Raw genomic sequence first — 25,477 nt, forward strand, 5'->3', positions numbered from 1 at the left:
CTCCCTGCAGTTTCATGGAATCATCCAGTTTGAGAGCGTCATTGATCAATGATTGCCAGGTCTTCCAGTCCATAGTGGCTCGCTCATACCGGTCCTGAATTTCATTACACTGAAGTAGGTGAGCTGATCCACTAGTTCTGGATGATGAGGATACAAAGCTGGGAAGAATCTAGGTACTCCAGCCTCTTTAGCAGGAGAACTGGAGAGTCAGACACAAACTCCAAAAAATTGAGAATAGCTTAGTTCTCCTGCTGCATCATCTTCCTTGTAACTCGGACGAGCTGAAAGAGTCTTCAAAGAGAAGTTGCATGTTCTCCTACTGTCATTTGAGTCCAAGGTCCTTTGCTGCTAGAAGAGTGGTCTTCAATGATAGCCTGTACCCTCTAGTCCAAAACTCCTCTGGCAATTTGCATCTGTAGTAAAACTTCTTTCAGTTGATTTCTAACTTCCTTCATAAACATGTATGTGGGCTTGTTTCCAAATAGTAGGTCCAACTCAAGAGCTAGTGAATATCTGTCTGCAGTGGATTGTCGCTCCCAATGTGGATTGACTATCATGTCATCAGAAGTCAGCGCCCACTCAGGTACCTTTTCCAGCAGCTGGATTCTGCTGGGATGCACAGGCAATTGGCACAATTATTGATTATGGAAAGCAGTCAATTTCTAGTGCTAAATCATTTCTCTGGCTCCAACATACAACATTTGAAAGTGTTCCAGATCAGAGATCATAGTATCATCCTCCAAATACATCCTAGTAATAGGAGCTTGTTGATGTCTTAATCTCTTGTTCAATGTGATGAGTTGTAATGAATGCTCCTCATCTCCATTGAAGGACTCAGTCACAACTTTGGATTTTCCTTTGCTATCAGCGATGTGCCGTGACTGGTGTACTGGAGAATCCCCAGTGTTGCCCTTCTTTTCACTGACTGACTTTTGATCATCAGACCGTTGGTCCCTCGATTGCTGCTCTGGCTCAAAATCCTGTTATGAAGGATACAAGGAATCATTATTTTAATTGTGATAAGAACGTGGTAGTAATTAAATAACAAAAGAATCATGTGTGAGTGTGGGGTGGTAAGTGGGGATTGACTAAGGTTGCCAATCATGGACGGGTGGACCTGATTAGTCAGGTAACTATCCATCCCTACACACTAAAACGCTTAGAAAACTTCTTCACTTGGAAAAGGAGTCCACCAACGACTGTGCCCTCACATCTGTTAGGGGGAAAAAAACGTTGGTTGAGGATACCTTAGCCCAATTGTGGCATAGTTTTTTGGACTTTTAATACGTTGTCCCGTTTCCGCTACGAGACAGAACTAGGTCTTCTTCTAAGGCTATAGACCCAAGCCATTGTCAATGGTAAAGGTATATTCCTTGGATTTTTCTTGTTTAGAGACTCTAATTTTTATCAGACCTAGAGACCTGTCAAGGATCCCATCCCGATCTTGGTATTGGCGGGTTGGGGATCTCACAAGTGGTATCAGAGCCTAGGTTTCAGAGCCTGGGTTAGTTTGGAAAAATTTTGTACTGTCTGAAAATTTAAAAACAAACAAGAAAATCTGGTTAGCTAATCAAAGGCTTATGCGTCGATAATTCAAGAAGATCTTGTGATTGAATATCGCCAGTTCCAAGTCTTTGAGCTTATTTATGAGAGTGCTTGTCATTCTCCAAACTATTTATTTCCGACGGAGAGTGATGGAGCTACTGATGAAAGCTCACACTCCTCATTCGACTCGGATAGATAAAGGCTAGGAGCTCGAATGGAGCAATGAAGGCGGGACTTATTACATCAATGCTTGGAGGTTGTAATGTCTTACCACAGATTTAAAGAAACTACACTGGGCTGAGGAACTAAGAGTGGTTCAATTGTACTACTTCTTGGGTACAAACTCGAGTATCACTGTTCCCACTTATCCAGGAGGCACAGGGAAACCCCTGAACGAATGGGTATGGGATAAAGTGGTGGAGATAATTCCATATCGAAGAGTCAGAACTTTTTCTCAGAATACCCCTAAGAATTTGGATCTTGTAATTTAATTTCCGATTTCCAATGAGTATAAGACCTATTATGCCAATCAGTTAGAGGATTGTAGAAATCTAACTACAAACACCCATCGTTTGTATCACCATATTCCAAGTCAGCCAGCTATGCGGATTCTTTAAAGGCCGCAAAAATTTACTCAAGTTAGGATGAGATACCCTAAGCCTCTTTTGTAAGGCTATATTCGTCTTATGAATGAGGAAGATAAAAGAGCCACTCACTTGGCCACAGTTAGCAATCCTAGAGTTTTGTAAACCACTATAAGTCGATGATGTAAAACTTTGATTTACTTATATAATGGTATACATTATTTTCCTTCCCAAATTACTTAAGGAATCTAAAGTTAAATTAGCATTCAATCAAGAAATTAAGGATTGATCTAGCAAATGAGACAAAGGTTCTCGATAGTATGAAAAGAATTTGAATCTTGAAATTGAGATAGTTATTAAGAAACCAACTCACATTCTTTATGCACACGATAGCCTTCCTTGAAAAATGACTTAGATATGAAAGTATTAATGTACGAGACTAATAGGAAGCCTAAAAGAACTCTTGGTATGATACTTCTTAAAACCCTTTACATAATGTTGGTCAACCAGGTTAGAGCACAGAGAGGGTACCTCTGGTGAAATGGTGGAAGCTTGTAGAGGTAAGTTGGGGTGATTGTAAGGTTTCCAGTTTCTGGAACCTTAGAAATTGTACAAAGCCTGATCAAATTAATTTGGTTGTTAAGAAAACACTATAGAATGATCCAACTATGGTAAATATTGGTATTTTTGGAACCGTAACCAGAGCTTTACTAGGGTAATGATGAACTTTCCCAGACTAGATTTAGCAGCAGGGGACTTTTTGGAGTTGTAGGGCTGCTTGGGATGCAAGTTACTGCCGTTTTCCAGCCTGTGAGTGCCCGGAAACCTATAAATATGACCTTTGCTTCACAATTTCAGACAGACTCGGAGCCTTGGCACATTCTCTCTCATCTAGAGAGACCTCTACGTAGAAATCACTAAAGATCAAGCTCTAGTTGGTTAATTCAACGGTAATTAGCCTCATCTTTCTTAATTAGCAAAGCTACCAGGTTAACCTATTTTCTTAATAAATTGAAGATTAATCCTATGTATACTCAAAAATCCTCTCTTAATTAAATATTCTTTGTTGATTATTGTGATTAAACTTAGGGATATTAAGCTAATTAATTATTATATCATATTAGGGCTGAAATTATCCATTTTAACTATAAATTAATGGGAATTATACTAATTAAGTTTAGATTAAGTTGAGAAAATTATCACAGCTGTGTTAGACTGTCATTATGCTAGGAAAATTATCTTATAATTTTTTAAAATTTAAATTTCATAATTAATTAAGCAGAGTTACACTGTTTGTGAGAGACAAATAAAGCAGAAAATGATCAAATTGATTCAAAATGCTTTAAGATAATTATCAGATGCTAATCATATCTTAAGAAACCCATAATAATTATGTTAACCTCAAATATTTAGTTTACCTAATTATCTTAGCAGAATTACATTGTTTTTAGAACAAATTAAAAGTGGAAAAATAGAAAATTGACTCAAAATGATTTAAGATAATTATCAGATGTCCATCACATCTTACGAAACCAGTGATAATCATTTTAACCTCAGATAATTAGTTTACCTAATTATCTTAGCAGAATTACACTATTTTTAGGACAAATTAAAAGGGGGAAAATAGCAAATTGACTCAAAATGCTTTAAGATAATTATCAGACGTTCATTACATCTTAGGAAACCCGTGAAAATTATTTTCACCTGAGATAATTAGTTTACCTAATTATCTTAGCAGAATTACACTATTTTCATGACAAATTAAAAGGGAGAAAATAGCAAATTAATTCAAAATACCTTAAGATAATTATGAAAGATTAATCACATTTTAAAAAACCCATGATAATTATGTTAAGTTCAGATAATTAGTTTACCTAATCATCTTAGCAGAATTACACTGTTTTTAGAAAAAATTAAAAGGGGGAAAATAGCACATTGACTCAAAATGCTTTAAGATAAATATTAGAGGTTGATTACATCTTAGAAAACCCGTGATAATTATGTTAACCTCAGATAACTAGTTTATCTAATTATCTTAGCAAAATTACAATGTTTTTAGGACAAATTAAAAGGGAGAAAATAGCAAATTGATTCAAAATGATTTATGATAATTATTAGAGGTTAATCACATCTTAGAAAACCCTTGATAATTATGTTAATATCAGATAATTATTTTCAATAATTATCCTAGTAGAAAACCACTATTATTGAGTGTAAATTAAAGGGGGAAATTAGTAAATCATTTGCTATGATTACATGCTATTTATCAGAGCTATATTATAAGATAAAAAGGCTATGATAATTATATCAAGGTTAGAAAAGTAATATAGATATTTATCTAAGTCAAATTATACTAATTCGAGCTAAAACTAAAGAGAAAAATTAGTAAATCATGGTCTATGATTACATGCTATTTACTAGAGCTAGATTATATGATGAAAAGGCCGTGATAATTATTTCTAAGCTAGAAACTTAGTATAGATATTTATTTAAGTCAAAATATACTAATTTTGGCTGAAATGTAAAGGGGGAAATTAGCTAATCATGTTATATGATTATATTTTATTTATCAAAGCTAGCTTAAACAATAAAGAGGCTGTGATATTTATGTCAAGGTTAGAAAATTAGTATAAATATTTATTTAAGTCAAATTATTATAATTTTAGCTTAAAATTAAAGATGGAAATTATATAATTAAGTTGAAAAATAATAAGATAATTTTTAGAGGTCAAAAATATCTTTATCTACTTTTGGTAATTATACCATAGTTAATTAGTGAGGTTAGAAAATTATAATTGACCAAAAGTCTTATTTTTAGCAAAAGATTAATTAAAATAAATAGACTTTGTGGTCAAAAGTTTTTAGGAAAATTATAGTAAGTGTAAACCTATGATATCAAGTTGAGGAAATATTAAGCCCAAAATAAGTAGATTCCAAGCTTAAAAGTCGATAGGAAAATTAGGAAAAAGATATAAAAAATTATAAGAAAATTAGGAGAGCTTAGAAAGCCCTTAGGGAAGCGGTGGAAAATGTTATCATGCCTATATAGACAAATAAAAAATTACTAGGTCAATAATTTACCAATTAAGACAATAAATTTAACCTTGGATGGGTTACGGTTGAATACAAAGGTTAAGTTTAGATTTTGAATTATTTACCTAATGGTTGGACGTCCTTTTTATAAGGATAAGAAGTTATGGCACATAAAAGGACCCGAGCCAATCCTACATCTGATGATGAGGACATAGCTCTAAAAAGAACGAGAGCATCGCACGACGATGAAGTTGGGCCTAGTAGTAGGCCTACGGAGGAGAGTCTTCAGGTGCCAGCGCAGGAGCATATGGCCAATCAATCCCAGGTGAGTTTTCCATTATTCAATTAAGCCTTTAAATAGTTTAAGTTCTTACTTGCTTGCACTTGGCAACATTTCATGACGATTGGACAGTGCCTCTCTCTTCTCTTCATTTTTGTGCAAGCCACCTTCAAGCCAAGTCTCTATGGCTTTGGCATCCACCTGGGATGAAAATTGTCTCTTTTCTCTCACTCAATTTATTCTATTTGCATGCTATGAAACCATGCCACAATTGATAGCCCTCATTTTGACCCCTTATGGATTTAATCACTCAGTCATTTCTTAGTTGATGTAGACACTGACGATAATTTCTTCCTCAATCTATGCAATCCTTTAATTTGTGTGCCTTCTTTAGATAGCAGCAAACAAGTGTGATATTGATTGTACTACCTACTTGTCCTCATCAACTATAGTTGTGTCACGTAGCTTGTACAGAGCATCCCGTAGAGTACTCAAGCAAGGGGGGGGGGGGGGGGGGGGGTCACTACAACACAAAATGTATATCACGTGGATTCAATAGTAGGGATATTTTATTCTATATTTTCTCAATTTTTTGCATATAGAAGGGTGTTAATAAAATGACCTTGAAACAACAAAATAAAAGTTGAATAGGAAAAGGGTCCCATTTATTGGTGAAAAATTTACAGCTAAGGGGTTTTATAAATTGTCCTTGAACACGCGTGCTTTGTAGGTTTTACGTAGTGACTCCCCCCCCCCCCCCCCCCGGAGACGGCAGAGGCCAAATAGGAGAGGTATTGTCTTCTTACACTCTTTAAAATTACATTGTTTCAAATGAAAGTAATAAAAGTGTTTTTGTACTTGAAACTATAAGTAATGTTTGCATAGACGAGAACACTAAGAAAGATGGCCTTGGATGACACCCACTATTTGAGAACCGACGATTGCATGCGATTCTAAAACGAAAATATCCAAGGTAAAAGAGACCCTTAAGGAAAAGTACGTAGATGCTTTAATGAATTTACTAGAGGAGTTTCAAGATGTATTTCTTGGTGATTTACCGGATGGCTTACTGCCATCTCAGGAAGTAGATCATGGCATCTATGTTATGCTAGGATCAAAACCTATAAGTAAACTTGCTTATAGGTTAAGCAACTCCGAAGCACGAGAGGTGGAAAAAATAGTTAATGGAAAACTTGAATAAAGGATTTATAAGGTCTAGTTCTAGTTTGTGGGCATCACCTATTCTTCTAGCTAAGAAGAAGGACAATTCTATGTGGATGTACATAGATTACAAGGCCCTTAATTAATCATATAACGATTAAGAACAAATACCCAACACCTTGTATGGATGAGTTACTTGATCAACTCTATGGATCAAAGTATTGTTCAAAGATAGACCTGAGATCTGGTTATCATGCTAGAATTAGACTAGTAGATGTTGCAAAGACAAAACTTAGGACCCATTTTGGGCATTTTGAGTTCTAGGTTATGCTATTCATGCTAATCAATTGTATCAGTGATATTTATGACGCTTATGGATAACATTTTACATCCATACTTAGGAAAATTTGTAGTAATTTTCCTAGATGATATAATAGTTTATTGTACATCTCAAAAAGAACACTTAGAACACTTACGTCTCGTGTTCTAGTTATTCAAAAAACATAAACTATTTGCATAAGAAAGAAAATGTGATTTCTTTGAGAGCGAGATTCATTATTTGGTCACATTATATCCGTAGAGGGAACGCGGATGGAACCTGAGAAAGTGGAAGTTGTTCTTATTTGGCGAGCACCAAGAAATCTCAAAGAGTTGTAGCTTTTTCTTAGTATGTCAAGGTTTTACTGATAATATGCGAAGAACTACGCGAACATCACAGTCCTGTTGACTAACAAGTTTAGGTTAGCTACACCTATATTGACTTTAATGGATCCAAATGAGTCATTTGCATTGGAGACAAACGCAAGTAATGAGGCCATTGGAGCCGTACTTATGCAAAGGAGACACCCAATTTTCTTTGAGATAAAAAGCTAGATGGTGCCCAACATAACTACTCGGCCTATAAGCGAGAATTACTAGCGATAGGACATGCACTTAAAAAGTGAAGACACTATTTATATGCTGCCACTTTTGAGGTCCACACAAACCACGAGAATTTTAAATGTCTTTTTTTGTTTTTTTGCAAAACTCACAATTGTGAGTGAATTATATTGAGCAACCCAAAAAAAATTACAAGGTCATGCTCTTGTTGAGCCATGACTTCATCCCATCTGCTGACAACAATGCACAAGTAGTCCTAGACCAATCCTCCGAGTGTTGCTTGCGCCCGAGCGTCCATATTAGCACTTTGCTTTCTTGAGTAATTTCTTCAAAGCTTGCCACCTCAGAACCTCCTTCAAACACACGGCGGTTTCTTGTCTGCCATACATTATGTAAAAAGAAATATCTGACGATTTGAGTGCTGACGACGAGGGTAGGACTTCCTGAATTCTTGCCTCCAAGGAATAGGTCAGTCTTGAAGAACCTAATTTTCCATGTTCTTTGGACCCACTTGCATATTTTCCCTGCGAGGCCTTTAATAGTTGGGCAGTCCATGAATAGGTGGGCCAGATCTTCTCTAGCCATGGTGCATCCCAAGCATTGATCTGACCCAATCCCTCTCTCTTGAATCTTCACCCCCGTCGGTAGAGCACCCAAATTACCTTCCATAGAAAGACCTTCATGTGCTGCGGAACCTTTGGCTTCCATATGTACTCCAATACTTGCTCCCACCTTTCCTCCGGCCATTGCTTTTTCCATAGCTTGTTTAGGGGGCTAGACCAATTCTTCTTATGCATCATTGTCTGATAAATGCTTTTAGGATGGGGTTTCCCTAATAGACTGCTTCCGGGCCATTGCCAGGCATTCCAGTCAAACACCGAATCATAGATTGGCATCACTAAATTGTCAAGCTCCTTCATCACTTTGTGGACCAGCAAGACCTCCAAGCTATTGAGTTGGTACTGGGTAAAGAGAAGGTCAATGGTTTTCCAACTCTTGTTGCCACTGTCCCAGAAGTGTCCAAGCCGCTTCAGACCCTTATTATTCAGTTTCCTGGATGTCTCAATCCAATAGGGAGTTTGTGGCAGATCTACAACTTTGGACAGCCAGGTGGACTAATGAAAATGGAGTTCTTAAAGTATCTGACTTCTTCCCCCCACTTTAAGACTCCTGCTGCTCTCTTGCATTTTCTTACCAATTCTCCTGAGCTGCCTCCCAGTCTTAAGGTAGACCACTCCGGGGCTAACAGTTTGTCATGAACCTCCACCCCTCTCCACTTTCCACCATCCAAGCCAAGTATAGATGTTTCTATCATATCTCTGACCATGAAAACCCAAACTTGATCCTGTTTAGCCAAGGAGACAACAAACTTGGCGCAACAAGATTCTGCATGGGCCACAGGGTTGAGATTTTCAAGGCCTCCTTGATTCACCGGTCGAGCAACTAATTCCCACCGGGCCGATTACCATGGCCTGGAGGATTTCGTGTTGTTTTTCCATAAAAACCTTTTTACTGGTTTTAAGAACTCTTTCTAGTGACACTTAGCCATCTTGAGAAGCGGGCTAGTGAAGGCAATGTAAGGAATCATAAAGGCATCCATCACTTTTATCCGACTTGGGAATGGGAGAAGAGCATACCCCCACCAATTTTAAATGTCTTTTAAGTCACAATGACTTGAAGGGTAGAAAAACTCAGTGGATAGAGATACTACAAAAATTGAACTAAACTTTCAGATACGTTACCAAAGAGGTAAATATAATGTAGTGGGGAATGCACTTAGTCGCATGCCACAAACTAATAATTAAGCTTCAAAGTCTTCAAGAATGAGTTCTTAGAGTCACTACGTGACTTATGTGAGCATGATCCATCTTTTCCAGAAGTCTAGCATGATGTACACGGTCGGACCACTTCCCAGACGTGACGGCCATCTCCCTCATTAGCACGTGTAATGCTAGTCCGGAGAGACTTGCCATAGGTGCGATGGGTAGGGAAGTGAGAGTAAGTTCGGAAAGACTAACCAGAACTTCCGTGTATAGTTTGGGGATGGAGAGATCTGGCATACACCCTTCATCTCCTTTGATGGCTAAGGCTTGAAAGGGGGGTGATAAACTTTATTGGGAGGAGAAGTATGCTAACTACTCCATTGATGAGGGGTACTTACTCTACAAGGGTAGAGTGTGCATACCAATCATTGAATACTTTCGAGCGCGCATTCTCAAAGAAAGTCACAATAGTCCAAGTGCAGATCATTCTAGGATTCAGAAGATCTATGCACTAGTTAAAAGACAATTTTATTGGCTTAGTTTGTTAAAGGATTTCAAACTTATATGTTGAAATGCAATAAGTTGCTAGGAAATAAGACGTAGCTAAATAGATATTTGAGTAGATTACTTAATGGAGAGAGATAGATTTCACACACAAGAGATTATAGAGTAGAGAGAGAGAGAGAGAGTACACACGATATACGTGGTTCACCCAATGTGGGCTACGTCCACGGGAAAACAGCCACTGAATGGATTTGACACTTCAAAAGAAGAAGTAGTTTACAAAGGGATTAAACCCTTAATAGAGCTCCCGCCTTGCTTCACTCTCACCACCTCACACTCACCTTGTTGCATCAACTTCACACTATGAAATGTGTGTAGAAATGGCCTCCTTTTATAGGCCAAAAGGGCTGCCCTCTCTTATGAGAGACAGCCATGTGTAGCCGCCCTTGTGCGAATAAGTCTAAATTGGACCCTCCAATCCGCCCATGTGTGGCCGTCCTTGAGAAGACAAGTCCGCTTTTGAATTCGGCCACCGGCCACCGGCCATTGACTTTCGACCACCGGCCACCGGTCATTGACTTCCGACCACCGGCCATCGGCCATTGACTACCGGCCACCGGCCAACCGACCGGTTGTTTTCCGACCACTTTCCGGCCGCCGTCCGGCCATAATATTCCGACGAAAAAGAATATTCCGGCGAAAAAAAGTCTCGAGGGCGGAGTTTAAAGTTGCCCCTAATTCTTGTCCGTGAAAATTTTGGTTTCCGGTGAGTGATTTTCCTTCACGCACGATGGCTTCTCCTCGTAATGGGGGCCTTACAAATGTGCGCTTTTACCACAGAAAATTACAAGGGTAAATCAGGCTCCATACTTAACATAAGTGTCACGCCAATAAGCATGAATGTCTCAAGGTTGGGAGACTACTTCATCATTTATACATTCCTCAAGGAAAATGGGAAAGCATGAGTTGGCAAAATTCTTTATTGAACATCTCTACAAGCTATATGGTCTTATCACTCATTGTCTCATAGGCTGGGTGGAGAGTTGTTTCGCACATGTTCGACACTCTGCTTAATTAGAACCTATACCTATCAATCAAGCATTATATTGGCGAACATGTGGTATGTAGGATATGTTGGAAATAGGCAAAGCCAAATTATCCAGGTTCAAAATAGAAATTGCATAGGTTTATTTCATGCATGTAACAATGAGGACCTAACTAGGGGTAGTGCCATTGGTCCCATGCCAATTCCGTGTCTTGGCTGCTAGGGCTTCATCTCAGGAACTCCATCCACGGCCCTTCACCAACTTTTCTATCCATAAGCAATGGACATGAATATAGTAGTAATAGAATTGGACTATGCAATAGTAGTTGATTCAAGCTCCCAACCATCCTTCATTGGTGATGGCATTTTCCACTGTATGACAATACAAGCGGCCCACTTGCAACATATTCCATGCTCACCTTTGGCCCATGTGCCATTTTTCATTATCTCCTTCTCATGTCATAGGGTTTCTAAAAACTAGAGCTGCAAGTGCGATAACAAACAAACCGACTTCCAAAAAACGTTTTTTGAAACTACAAGCATTCCCTTTAAAATTTCAAAAACTTTAGATATGACAAAGGGAGAAAGAAAAAGTTTAAGGGCGTAAGAAAATATCATTACTATAAATTTGAATCTCCTATAAAAATTATTTATGACTTTCCTTGTAAAATATAGAAAATAGGTTATATTTATAGAGATCAAGATTAAAAGTTTTTGAATATCGGACTTGAAGGAGCTTTAAAGCTAAAGAGAAGTGTGCATTTCACAATGTTTTTCTAAAGTAAAAGAAAATTGATGAAACAAGTGAAAGGGTCAGGATGGCTTTCTAAAACAATAAGAAAGTGATAAAATTGTTAGGTTGATCTTAACTAAAATTATATAAGGTGAAGCATTATTCAAGAATTCTTTATTGAGCGATCGAGCTTCCTCCTTGAAAATAAGCAAACCAAAAATACTCTAGCATCTTTAAATGTTTTGGATCATATCGATTTAATATTTTAAATCCAAAATAGCATTTAAAATATGTCTCAATCATCGATGAAAACAATGAAAGTATGTGTAACTCAACTCTCCTCTTAGGCTTTTTCTAGAAAGCCAAGGATAAATTAAAAAAAAGTGAGGAAAAAACCCAAAAAGGTGAAGGGAACCTTGGGAGGTAGCAATCATCGATGAAAAGAATAAAAATATGCGTGACTCAACTCTCCTATGAGGTTTCTTCTAGAAAGCCAAGGATAAATTAAGGAAAAGTGAGGGAATCCAAAAAGATGAAAGGAACCTTGGTAGGTAGCAATCGTCGATAAAAACATTGAAAGTATGCAGAACTCAACTCTCCTCTGAGGCTTCTTTAGAAAGCCAAGGATAAATTAAAGAAAAGTGAGGATAAACCCCAAAATGGTGAAGGGAACCTTGGGAGGTAGCAATCATCGATGAAAACAATGAAAGTATGCTTAATTCAACTCTCCTCTGAGGTTTCTTCTAGAAAGCCAAAAAAGCCAAAGATAAAAGTGAGGAAAAAACCCAAAAAGGTAGCAATCATCGATGAAAACAATGAAAGCATGCGTAACTCAACTCTCCTCTAATCCTATAAGGCTTCTTTTATAAAGCCAAGGATAAATTAAAGGAAAAGTGAGGAAAAAAGCCAAGGATAAATTAAAGATCACATATTTTGAAAAAAAGAAACGATTTCCTTCACCTTCATATTTTGAATATGTGAAACTCCACTTGAGGGGCACATGTCAAACACTAAGACACGAATGGCCTTTCCTCTACGGCTTGTTTGAACTTTGAACAAGCCAAAAAAGGACAAACCTGTAATGCAAATGTGTATGCCGCAGTGTAAAACTACCCACAAAAAGAATGAAAAGGATAAAATAATAAAAAATTTACGAAATAAAAGAGCTTATTCTCTCAAGACTTGACTGAAAGGTTAGCTACAAGTTGGGCCATGCTCTGATACCACTCTTACACGCTTATAATGGGGCCATGATTTACTCTATGGTTATGAGAAGAGGAGGCAAGGAGATAAGGTTCATCACCCAACCCTAAGGGCTAGAGAGTGCTCTAACCACTACACATGATATATATCATATGGTATGATGAAAATAACACCTCAAAGCCTAGCTATACATGTGTGGCCTAACTATCTATAGTAGCTCGATTGCCCATGGGCACTATGACCCTCGGTGCCCTCCCCCTACCTTGGACAGTACACTTGACATCCACTCTTCGATGGCCTAAAATTGATGCTCAGTTGAGCTATACCAGCACTATGGGTGGTGCACGAATGCCTTTATAGACTACGTGACATTTAGGGTGAGTGAATGCAATGGTAGCAAATTGACATGATGTAGTACTTTCATATGTGTGTGTGATCTATGTGAAATCACATCCTGAAACACAATTATAGTCATATACAGGTGGATTATGAGATCGAATGATAATGCATACATCAGCTAGTGGCAAATTGAATGTATTAGGAGTGTCATTTGTGTTATGAGAGTGAGGTGTATGTATACACAAAAATAATTGTGACGGTTTATCAATGAGATGAGATTAGGATGGCAAGATGGTGGTACCTTCCTGTTCTTACATTTATCATTTATCTCTTTGGTTTGACCTTAAACAAGCTTAAGAAGTGCTTAAGATGGCCTGTCATAAGAAAAGTCATGTTCAATGAATAATGAATAGTATATTTCAGAATGTGTGTGTGTGTGTGTGTGTGTGTGTGAGAGAGAGAGAGAGAGCTCAATAAATGAGCGCAAAAGTACTTGATTTTTTCAACATCGAGATTTAACATTTAAGAACAATTAGTTTCTTTTTGCCACATGCGAGTAGGGTTTCCACCCCCAAGCCTATGTGGGGCATCTAGTGGTTGCAGCGCAGTCTCTGGGTTGGGGCGCCCATTCGGAGAAGTGTCTGTGGATTGGCAGCCTCTTTAGGCTTGGAATGGGCGTGGCTACAACGCTCACTGTTTTTGGCAAGGGTGATATCGCGTAGGCGGGTTAGGGTTGCCCTGGGAGTGGGGTACCCAGTTGCCCAGGCCCTTCCCAATGGTGCATGGAAGTGCAAATCTCACGAATGCTTTTGGATCAAGGCATGGCAGTTGCCCAGTTTCCTCTATGAAACCCTTCTCTTGCTGTCTTGGCATTCCGGGTTCAAGTTGGATGTATGTGGTTGTGGAGGCTTGGATGTGGTTTGGTGATTGCGGATGCAGGAATGATGGGTGCTCTTGCAATGTATTGATCTGTCGGCTGTCGATTCTCCTTCGGAAGACAAATCACTCGCCCTGTCAAGGTGTGGACTGTCTCTAGTGGAGATTTTGGTTCTTATTGGTCTTGATCATGGGCTCTCAGGATTGCTTGGCGGGTTGTGGTAGGTCTGGTCATATGGTTTGCTTCTGACGGGGTGGGCTCCCTTATGAGCCCGGTTTGCGAGGTGATGTAGCTTGCTACTCCCCCTCCTTGTCCGGATCTACTTGGTGGCTTGCTCTTCTTCTATTGTGGTCTCTCCTTCTGGTTCGGATGTTTTGCTGCTCGGGGCATGGTGGTCTACTAGTGGCAAATGTTGGCATCATGGTGGCACCCCTTGTGGTATGTTTCATTTCTCATGTCTCTCTAGGTGCTATTCTGTGGGTGTGGCCTCCCCTGTTCTGGCCAGTCATGTTTGTCTACTATGTTGTTTTTGGAGTTGTCAGCTTGATTCCCTAGCTCGGGAGGAGCAGGGTTGGTGATTGTAATTCTTTTTGGACATTTTTAACATATTATACTCACTTCTGTGAGTTTGCAAAAAAGAACAATTTATGTGCGGAGGTATCCACTTAAAATCATCATTTCCTTATTTCCAAAGCTAAAAAAACCCAACCAAACACCAAGGCCTTTGTCAATAATAGGCCCAAAACAATGTTAAGAAAATGATTTTTTTTCGACGAGTGGGTTGTGTGGGGGAGCTCTCTAAGACTTCTCTATGAGAGAGTGAGGTGTAAGGAAGGATTCGCACGCTAATGGGAGCGGGGTTCTACTATCGTCAGCATGTTTGGCTTTTTTTTGCCCTACCAAAGGATGCGAGGGCTTATGATGCTCGTCTGTTCTAGAAAACGAAGCTCTCCTCTAAGAACATGGTCCGCGAGGCTTAGTTATCAGTTGTAGATAATTGAGCCAACTATATAAAGACAAGCATTAAAGAATAACTAAGCCTCTTGGATGGTCATGCCAGGCTTAGTTATTTATTCATCCTCCCAACTAAGCCTTGAATTATGCCAAAATCGGCATAGCTACATTTAATGCTCCTTTTTGCGTATGACCAAAAGTGAGGCTTAGTTATTTGTTCAAATAACTAATAACTAAGAGCAATTTTGCACGGGGGATTGACCCTGGTGGGGGTGTGGCGGATTCGCACGCGGCATAGTTAAAAGGCTTAGTTGAACGCAGCTGTGCATTGCTCCACTCTGCCAAAAACGGCAGAGTTGGCACTCTTCAACATGGTTAACTGGCGGTGCATTGATTTCAACACGTGGGCTATCCCAGCATTGTGGAGAATATTGGCATCTGACCCCGCTAGCTACCACTCCCTCTACCTCACTCACACACAGACACACACACAAACATACGCTGCATGGCGGCTAGTGTTCAGGTGGCGAATATCTCTCTCTCTCTCTCTCTCTCTCTCTCTCTCTCTCTCTCTCTCTCTCTCTCTCTCTCTCTCTCTCACACACACACACACACACACACACACACACACACAAAAACAACAACAACAACAAATCCATAAGTTAACAAGACGCAGCCAACAACTCCTATATCTCCCCATCTCTCTCTCTCTCAACACTCATATACCCTGATTCTCCATGTCCCTCTACAGTTCACCCTATTGAGCTCTCCATCAGACGAGTGCACTCAACATTTCTCAATAGCCTACACTCAAGGACTTCTCTCCCTCAAGCCTCGACCTTCTTGATGGAGCTTCTCTCTCTCTCTCTCTCTCTCTCTCTCTCTCTCTCTCTCTCTCTCTCTCTCTCTCTCTCTCTCTCTCTCTCTCTCTCTCTACACACACCTCCGCCTGATGGCTCAAGGATTGCCTTTGATTTAGGAAGATGACTTTGACGGCATGAGTTGGAGCAGCATGTCACAAGAGTTGTCAACCTAGTTGCCAACTAGTGGTTCCTATGCATAGGCCATTGGGTAATGCGGCTCCATTCGTCATGTCCTCTATATCCGCCATAGCTGGCGTGCGGCCTCCAATGCCATGTCTCGCAAGAGCTCCACCTACTTTGGTGAGGACACAGGAAGTATCACATCAAAGCTTGGCAAATGAATATGACGGCGTGGCTCTAGTGGGAAACCTTCCAGTGCAAGGCCCAAGCTCTACGCCCGCTACCAAGAGAGCTTCCACCAAGCCTTTTGAACCGGCTCAAAAGCGCCAAAGAAAGCAAGCTTCGGAGAGAGCACGTTGGGAAAAAATGGCAGCACAAGAACCTCCTACAATGCGGGACAATTGGTCCTTAATGGAGTTTCAAGCTCTCACTCAGTCGAAGCGTCGTTTGGATGTGGAGATGGTTGTGGCAATGGGTAGGAATAAAATCCTAATTTTGAACGAGAGGTAGCGTCGTGTTTTGACTTGGGTGCGAGAGAAGAGGGTAAGAAACGCCATTCAATGTCGAGACAAGTGGGAAAATCACTTTCCTAAGTACAAGAAGGTAGTTGATTGGGATAGAGCACCACCAAGTGGGTTAAGCTCCGACTGGCAAAAGGATTCACAAGAGAAGAAAACACATAGGTTGCCACCATCTTTGACAAGACTATGTTCGACATTCTTGAAGCCAACTTTGACGTGATGTTCTTGTCAATCTAGGCAATGTCTTGTGCGATAGCTCACACAAGAAGCAGGTTGGTGTTCATCTAACTTGTCTCACTTTCCTTTTGCCAATTTTCATTTAGTGCACACTAATTACCTCAACTTTGGACGTGATGTTCTTGTCAATCTAGGCGATGTCTTGTGAAATAACTCAAAGTGCAGTTCTAAGAATGGACAAGAAAAACCTAGGTTTGCGGTGGTGCGGTGGCACTGTTCTTGATTTTTGGTATGTTAAGACATGCCTTGCACGAGAAGAAAGACTAGGACCCCCGATTTTTTTTTTTTGTGCCGTTGTATTGTTTAGGCTATATAATCCTAGGACCTTGATAATGGATTGTTAGTAGCGCTCTGTTTAGGCTGCTTTGTTAGTATACGATTTGGGTGCTTTAAAGCTTGCCTTGTTTTAAACAAGGTAAAGTATTCACAAGGGCCTTCAAAAGGCAAACAAGTGACTATTGTAAAAAGTTTGCCTTGTAATCACACTGCAAGCAATGAGGTTAGTAATACATTGAGGCGGTTCGGGGCGGGCAACAAGAGAGGCGACCTCTAAACACCTCTCAAGGCTCCAGTGCTGCTCAATTGGGGCTGGGGCAACCACAAGCACAACAAAACAACAAACCCACAGCCAAACCCAAACAAAATAGGGGCACCACCTAGGTATGGTATGCGAACTAGGACGCAAGAGAGATTTTGGTACAACCAAGAAGATGAACCACACAACACACACAAGCAACCTCACACCAAGACACACACAAAATGGACCAGAGAGAGCTAGAGCAAAGGGAAGAGAGAGAGAAAAGGATCTTGCGTAATACCTTATTTGTGACTTGCAAATGGAGATGGTTTGTTATGATGCTATCGTAGAGCTTGTACAAAAACTCACTCAATGCTTAGTGATTGCTAATCATTGCCAAAACACACACACACTGTCTTAGGGTGTGGGAGACCTCTCACCACAATACCCTCTTACAATGGACACAAAATTGGCAATGAAAAACACACTAAAACACTTTCTAAAATCAAGATCAACCGATAGAAACTCAAAATACACAAGTCACCTTGAATTCACCGAACCGTAGTGCACAAATGGAAGGACGAAGATTTGAAGGTCGAATCACGCCTTTGATACACCAAACCTCAATTTATTGATGATGAAGGAGCATATACAATAGTGGTTTTGAGATTTGAGGAACTCACGCTCTCTCACTTGCAATGTGTAGCTTGAAGGCTTCTCTCACACCAAGAGTGAAGCTCACAAGTGGTTGCTACACCTAAGTCTCTCCTCACGCATAGAGTGTTGGGGTGCTATGTGAGATGTTGGAGGTTGTTTTACAAGAAGGAGAGAGGCCTATTTATAGGTTGGAGACCCCTCATTAAGATTATTGAAAATCCTAATTTACAAGCTAACAAATCAGGATTATGATTTTTTTGAATATCAAAACATTGCGGGCCTTCTTTGTCTGCTTGAGTCATGGGTGTGGGCTCAAAAGAGAGCATTATTGATGGTAGATAAGGTGAAAGTAAATTTTTAAGTAAGGAGGGAGAGAGAGAGAGTTACTTTGTACATGTCTTGAGGTGAGGTGTCTTTTATGGTTAGGTCAATGCTATTTTGTGTTAGTATGTTAGTGGTTAGTGTTAGTAATCACTAGAAAGTTAATGTTACATTTACAATGGGTAGAATGAGGTGGATGATTGAAGTAAGATGGTTGAATGAAGTGAGCAAATCCTTGTGATGGTGAAGCTTGAATAAGTTTTGGACTTACTTGTGTAGGTTCTCAATATGACTATCGATCTTCTTCTTCGTCTTCCCTTCTTTACGCCACCGCCGCCAAGGTTGATTATCGTGATGAAAATGGTAATTCCGTTGATGAGATCTCTTGATTTGCAGAGGTTAAGCATGGTACACATGTTGAATTTATGTATATATATAAGGAGTAAGATGGAATTGTACTTTGGAGATAATAGAGAGAGGCATAGAGATGGTGTATGTACAATATGGAGAGCTCATATGAGAGCTATGGGAGTAAGAGGGGAGGTTAATGATGAAGAAGGTGAGAGAAACCATTGAAGGTGCAGGTTTGAGTGAGGGATTGAGAGGAATGTGTGTGTGTAGAAGTGTGGAAAGAGGTGAGAGAAGACTATGGGCTACTTGTGAGAAAAGTGGGCAGACTGGGGTCCACTCAAAAAATCATAGCTCACCGTTGGTAGCTCTAAAAATTATGAAACAATTTGAGATGCTTATTTAGGGCGTGGGCTACATTTTCTCTTTTGACCACCGCTCCAAATTCGGAGTGGAGATGGATATTAAAAATCCCACCAAAAGACCTGTGTTTTCTTCACAAAAAGTCTTCAGTGGCCCCTTCCTTTGTTGAATTTGTACAATGCATCCAAGAGTGAGGCCCTCCTTTGTCATATCATAATACAAAGCATCCAAGTTGCCCTTGACACATGCATGGAGGAGGATTATTGGTGAATAAAGAAATATATACATGGTGGGACTAGTGTATGGACTATTCATGGACTTTAGCTCAACGAGCACATGGTGTTAGAATAATGAGTAAAAATAATAATAAAAATATGGAGGAATTATGGATGTGAAAAGATATTGGAATCATATGATATGGTCCCTCTTTGAATTATTTTGGGTGAAAGAGAAAAAGGTATGCAAGTAAATAATATAATAAACGTGACCAATGAGTAGAAATCAATTTTTTGTTTTCACGAGGGTGAGGGTGAAAATGTGGGAGTGATTTGTATAAAGAAAAAATATAAGGTTAGAGTATGTACATAATTGGCAAAATCTACTTATGGTGTAAGAGGATGAAAGAAGGTGTACATGGGTTTAATAAAACACACACCTAAGTATAAATATTTAAATAAAATACCAGAATAATTATAAAAATCCCTATATTTAAGCCATATATATAATGCAATATTTACACACAAATGGGCCATAATATATTTTCTTTTTTTGATTTTATTTATTTTTTTGACTCAACTAGCCCAGTGACTAGCTAGTTGAGGGTTTTTAAGAAAATATGGAAAAAGTCCCCTAACTCACACACGCCTATTTACAGTGAAATGGTAAGGATAGCCATAGTGTTTGGGTGATTTTGGTAGGGTGAAGTAGCTTACTATGGCAATTATGGAAAGCCGAAAAACGGCTATCAACATGTTAGTTCCTCTACAAAAATGTTGCGTTGTTGTACCATGGCACGTACATATTGTGAAATGAAAACATTCGCCTCTTTTTTGATATTTCTCGATGCATGTAAAGAAAAGCAATAATGTACATATTGTGATATATGTTAAAGTGGCTACTATGGTCGCTATCATGTGCATCCCTATCCGGGGAATCATGGCCCTGGATGTGGCACCTTTGCGTGCTTTCCTACTTGATAAGATTGCTAATTTGGTTTGTAAATGTACATATTCCAAGTGTTTCATGGTGGCACACTCATCTCGCCTATAAAGACTGATGCAGGCAAAAATTATCAAAAATAGCAGCTAACAGGCGTCGTTGCAGAATTGCATGGAAAGTGACCCAAAATTCTATATTGCTAAAAAAATGATGCTTATCTATGCTTTTTATGATTATGCGAGTGATCCCACAAATTTAGGGATTTTTTTGACTCCGTTTGGGATTTTTCGCATAAAAAATGACATTTTTTGGGTCAAAAATGAAATGAAAATGGCCTAGTTTTGGTCCAAATTGGAAAAATGGCCTAAAAATTGACACATCAGCTGAAAATGCCGTGGGTAGGAGAGAGAGAGGACTGCTGTTTACAGAAAAAACGTGCAATTTTTCTCTTCTGTGCAATTGCTTCCATGGTTGCTCAATCTATGTGTAGGGCAGTCCCGCCTCTTCGTAATCTTGTATGTGAGCTTGTGAGGGAGTGAATTAGGGTTGCCCCTTATCAAAATGGTGTGTGGGCTTCACTTTAGAAGCTCTTAAATCTCTGCAAATTCAAAAAACGGTCGCGATGAAGGTGGAAGCTCGAGTATTTCTTTCAATTGTTTGATGTACGACTATGTAATTGCGCGCAAGGCTACATGATACCATGAAAGAGGTTTGGGTTTTGATTGAGATTTGTGCTTGTATGACCATTCAAGTTTCATGGCTGAAACTTTAGTGTTTTTCAATGGTCTTTTTAAGTGAAATTGAATGTGATTTGGTGATCCTCTCATCATAATCTCAACTACGAAAACAAGCAAGTTCCAAGCACGATAGGAAAGAGGGTTTGTGACTTTGTTGTCACGAACGCTCTTAGATTTTTAGTCACCCTTAGAAAGAGGGTTGGTGATTCTCCACAAACACTTTTCACAAAGTGTTTGTGACTCTCATCACGAACTCTCACAGCCAGACGTTTTGCACCTACCCAGCTAGACCGCACACTTTTCGACATTTCTGGTGAACCCAACGCGAAGTTTCTGAGGTGGTAATTTGTGAATTGATCTAGACACTTTGTTAGCTATGGATGAAAATCAATAGACACATGGGATGCACTTTGATCCTGCACTCATGAAGATGTTTCAAGCATTTGCCATGTACATGCAACCACAACAAGCAGTGGAAAGAAGCCTGATTTCAACCACAAAAGCACAACAGTCCATTGTGAAGAGAATTGACCAGTTTGATGGCAAGGACATCACAAAGTATCTACAAGATTATATGAAGGAAATGGAGTTGAACTGAGTGTGTGAGGAAGACATGGTTCGAAGTTTTGAGCTAGTTTGTGTCAAAGAGATCAGAGACCGTATTAGGGCAATTCAAAATGCTCATGGAAGAAATTGGGAGGAATTCAAGCTTGCGCTAAAAGAAGACTACTTTATGGAGGACTCTGAGATGGTGACCAAAAGAACTTTCTTAGATTGGGTTGCAAAGCCTAAAGAAGGGATTTCTGCTACAGAGCTCCTCAGAGAGTTTGAGCGACGCTATGCTCAACTATCACAAACTGAACAAGCTTCCTTGGATAGAGAGAAGGTAGAACTTTTCCTACAAGCAGCAGGCAAAGAAATCAAAGAAAATTTAGAGCTTCTCTTGGAAGACAAAGATACAGAGCAAGGTTTGAAGACAAGGTGGAATGATATACAAGATGCAGTCTCCCTATTGGCAAAAAGACAACGCAAAAGAGACAAGATGGTGGTGAACAATGGTGCTCCAGTTTTTCCTATTACTGAGAAGCAGCCAAAACCTGCTATTGTAGCTTCAAAGGATGATGGATCTATGCTTGAAGAACTTGTGAAGGGCATACATGAGCTGAAATTAAAGCTAGCAAGGCTTGAAGAAAAGGGACATACATATATAGACAGTCATCAAGTCAAAGACCTTAAAATAGAGAGGGATTGTAAATAGGTGCATATGGTGTGACAGCCTAGACCATCCAAGAAGGGGCTGTGAAAGCTTCAAAGATGCCTTGGGTAAAGATATTGTCTTCTTCAAAGAAGGGAAGATACATCTTAGTGAAACAAGGAAGCCCTTGGCGACCAACTTTGGCAAAGGAGGGATGAAAACGCTAGTTGAGGACATGGAAACCAATCATGCTATCTCAATGGTTAAAGCAGCAGCATTTGTCTTAAAGTCTTGTTAAGTTATGCTCAAAGGGTCAAAATCTATTGAAGACGCGAGTGAGGATGGCGAAGATGTCTGGCCATCTGCGATGGAGTTAGCTATGAAGGGAAAGTTGGCTAAAGAAGTCTTACATGAAGCAGGAGATTGTATCCGTCTTGAGACTGGGTGGAATGAACCTATAGATGCCTTGTTAGTGCATGCCTACGTTGCAAAGTATCAAGGAAACAAGGCACTTGTTAAAGAAAAACGCAGGAGAGAAAATGGGGATGAAGGCCCCTCAAAGAGGGCTACTAGAGGTGGAGGGAGAAAGGATCCGGGTCCCTCTCAAGAGCCCATGGCAATGGAGACTCCATCACAAGAAGTACCAATGACAGATGTTGCACCAAAGGAGAAGCAAGATAAAGAAAAGAGCAAGGGAAAAAGCCCATCATAAAAGCTACAATCAGATATTGAAGCTGCCACATATTTAAAGAAAGTTTTAGAGGAAAGGATATTAAATAGCAAGGTGGAGTTTACATTGGGAGAAGTCCTTGGCATTGCAAAGAGAGAGTTCCATGAGGAAATCATTGATATCATAAGAAGGAAGCGACAAGATTTAATGGAGTCTATCCAATCAGAGGCTGAAGAGAGTGCTCCAAAGACACATGTGATACAAGTACAACAAAGAGATGAAGATGAGAATGTTGTAAGCTGCTACCAGTCTTCGGGAGGCAGAAATAAGCATGTTAAATTTGAAGATGAAGATGAAGATGAAGCCACTCATAAGAGCCACTATTCTAGAAACCATTGGGCAAGGGCTACAATAGAAACCTTGGTTAAGGTGGGAGATCTTGAGGAGCCTTACGTGGCATTGATAGACCACGGTTCGGAGATTAACCTCATGTCCAAGAGTCTCTATATGAAGGGAAAGTGGCCAATTGATACTGACCAGGGGTGGATGATTAGGATTGCAAACAACTCATTCGGGGATCTCTATGGTGCTTGTCCAAATGTTAATGTAACCATAGGGCATGTGAAAGGTGAGGAAAATTTATTTCTTCAAGAGATGTCAAGCTATCCTCGAAGCCTTGGACAACCATACATCATCGTAGTGCGAATGGAGACAAAAGTATTGGATGATGGATCTGCCTATGCCAGGGTCAAAAGCAAAGATGGAAAACGAGTTGTGCAATTCTTGACAGTTTGCATTGACCATGAGAGAAATCTTGACAGATTAAGGAATCAATCTGTACCAAAACCAAGCAAAGAGTTTCGAGATCAAAGGGAGATGAGGGGTTTTGCTCGAGTACCATTGTACAGCGGGGGTGCATTGGTACAGGAAGAAAAAGGTTCTCGCGTGATCCAAAAGGAGGCGAAGCTTTTTGTACAGGTGTACTAGTAGCAAAGGATGGATCAATATCTTTTACAATGCTTGGAGATTTAAAGAAAGTAAAAAAACAATATGTAAATAGTGTACAAAGAAAATACAAAAACCATGATTTTCTAGATGAAGACGAGTACATTTCAGGTGTTTTTGAAGAGGTTTCTTTTGTAGATACTATGAGTGATCTCAATGCTATAATAGGTTCTAGTTTTCAACAAGGAAATGAACTGGTAAAGGTAGCTTCTATGGACATGTATAGGATTATTGAGTGAATCTTACATTATCTGGGCAAAAGTAAGTGTTTGGGGTTGAAGAAATATTGATAGTGGGACATCTTTGTAATCCTCATGGCCGTTGACTTTGTCCAACTGAAGTGGATGCAATACAGAGGATGAAGGAATTATGCGTAAATATCACAGAGGTGAGAAGGTTTCTAGGTGCATGTGTCTTCTATCTCATATGGATTCCACATTATGCACATGTCGCAGATCCTCTTTATCAATTGCTAAGGAAGAACCAAAGGTTTCAATGGAATGATGTACATGTAAAATCTATGAGAAAGTTGAAGCAATTGTTTTTGTCTTCACAAACTTTGAGGAAGATTGACTATGAGTGTGGAAGAACTGTAATTGTGATAGTGGACACTATTCCAATGGGGATTGGATGGGCAATAGGACAAGACAATGAAGAGAAACACAGGTATGTGGTGAGGTTTGGGGCCAAGGTTCTAAGATCTCATCAAAGAGCATATCCACAGGTAAAAAGAGAGTTATGGGGGTTGGTTACAACATTAAAGGGTGATAAAGAGTACTTCATTGGAACATCTGTAGTTGTGGAGACTGATTGCTTACCACTTCTAGGATGATTGCAAGCTTCTCTACTCCTGATATTGCTATGCTTAGGTGGATTGCTTATATAAAGTCCTTGAACCCAGTATTGAATCACATTACCGGAAAAGATAATGCAATGGCATATCTGCTTTCAAGGGCAAGGTATGAAGATTAGGATGATATGATTGATGAGAAAGAAGATGTGGACACAAAACTCTACACAATGTCTCATGTAAAGTGTGATGATATATGCATTGTATCTTCACTTGAGTTCTTTTCAGAGGAGTTCTATGAGGATGACTGGTTGCTCATAGGTCGCTACATGAGTACTTTACAAAAGAAAAATGATTGGACTGAATCAGAATTCAAAAGGATAAAAAAGAAAGCACATGGATTCTTCTTGAGGGATGGCTACTTATGGAAACATCCTAAAAAAAGAGATGGGAGTCCATTAAGAGTAGTATGTGATAAGCCTACTCAACTCAAAATTATCAAAGAGCTTCATGAAAGCCTACATGTTGGACATCGAGGTGTATGGGCTACTTTTTTCAAAGTGAAAGAAAGATATAGCTGGAAAGGCATGTATAAGGATGTAGCAGATTTTGTGGAGTCTTGTGTCACATGCCAAATGTATTCCAATGTATGTCATCATGATGGATTGCATCCTACATACCCATTAGCCATGCACTATAAGTGGGTGGTTGATCTAGCCACAATGCCTTCAGGACTTTGACAAATGAGATACTTGGTACTTGCACGAGAAGACTTGACAAACCAAGTGGAAGGGCGTGCATTGTAGACAAAACTTGCAGAAGCTGTTTGAAAATTTTTGCTTGAAGATGTAATTTGCCGCTATGGCTGTGTGGGAAAGATAGTTTCTGATAGATGTGAGTTAGATGCACAGAAGTAAGGGATTGTTTTAGGAGAATTGGTATTAGCTAGCCCTGAATTGTGCTTATAATCCAGAGGGAAATGGGAAAAGTGAAAGAGGACATCCTCCTATTGTCAAATCTTTGGCTAAGGCGTGCAAAGGAAGAATGCGTGAATGGCAAAGGTTGCTACCATATG

At 39.5% G+C, this 25,477-nt stretch overlaps 1 protein-coding gene across 1 annotated transcript; it reads left to right on the forward strand.

The window, feature by feature from the left end:
* Positions 1 to 11,074: 11,074 nt before the first annotated feature.
* LOC147442676 (uncharacterized) lies at positions 11,075 to 14,573 on the forward strand. Its single transcript, XM_086529408.1, has 5 exons — positions 11,075 to 11,168; positions 13,046 to 13,107; positions 13,630 to 13,787; positions 13,889 to 14,088; positions 14,171 to 14,573. The coding sequence occupies exons 1-5, from the start codon at positions 11,075 to 11,077 to the stop codon at positions 14,236 to 14,238; spliced, it is 582 nt and encodes a 193-aa protein (XP_086385534.1). The 3' UTR covers positions 14,239 to 14,573.
* The last annotated feature ends 10,904 nt before the right edge of the window (positions 14,574 to 25,477 follow it).

This window comes from Adiantum capillus-veneris, chromosome 14 (assembly GCF_014529385.1).
Source record: "Adiantum capillus-veneris isolate H3 chromosome 14, ASM1452938v2, whole genome shotgun sequence".
Lineage (NCBI taxonomy): Eukaryota > Viridiplantae > Streptophyta > Polypodiopsida > Polypodiales > Pteridaceae > Adiantum > Adiantum capillus-veneris.

Excerpts from the sequence above, each read along its gene's own strand:
- LOC147442676 (XM_086529408.1), top strand. The coding sequence starts at position 11,075 with ATGGACATGAATATAGTAGTAATAGAATTGGACTATGCAATAGTAGTT. Across the intron at positions 11,169-13,045 it reads TGGTGATGGCATTTTCCACT|TTGAGCTATACCAGCACTAT; the intron begins GTATGACAATAC and ends ATTGATGCTCAG. Across the intron at positions 13,108-13,629 it reads TAGACTACGTGACATTTAGG|GGTTTCCACCCCCAAGCCTA; the intron begins GTGAGTGAATGC and ends ACATGCGAGTAG.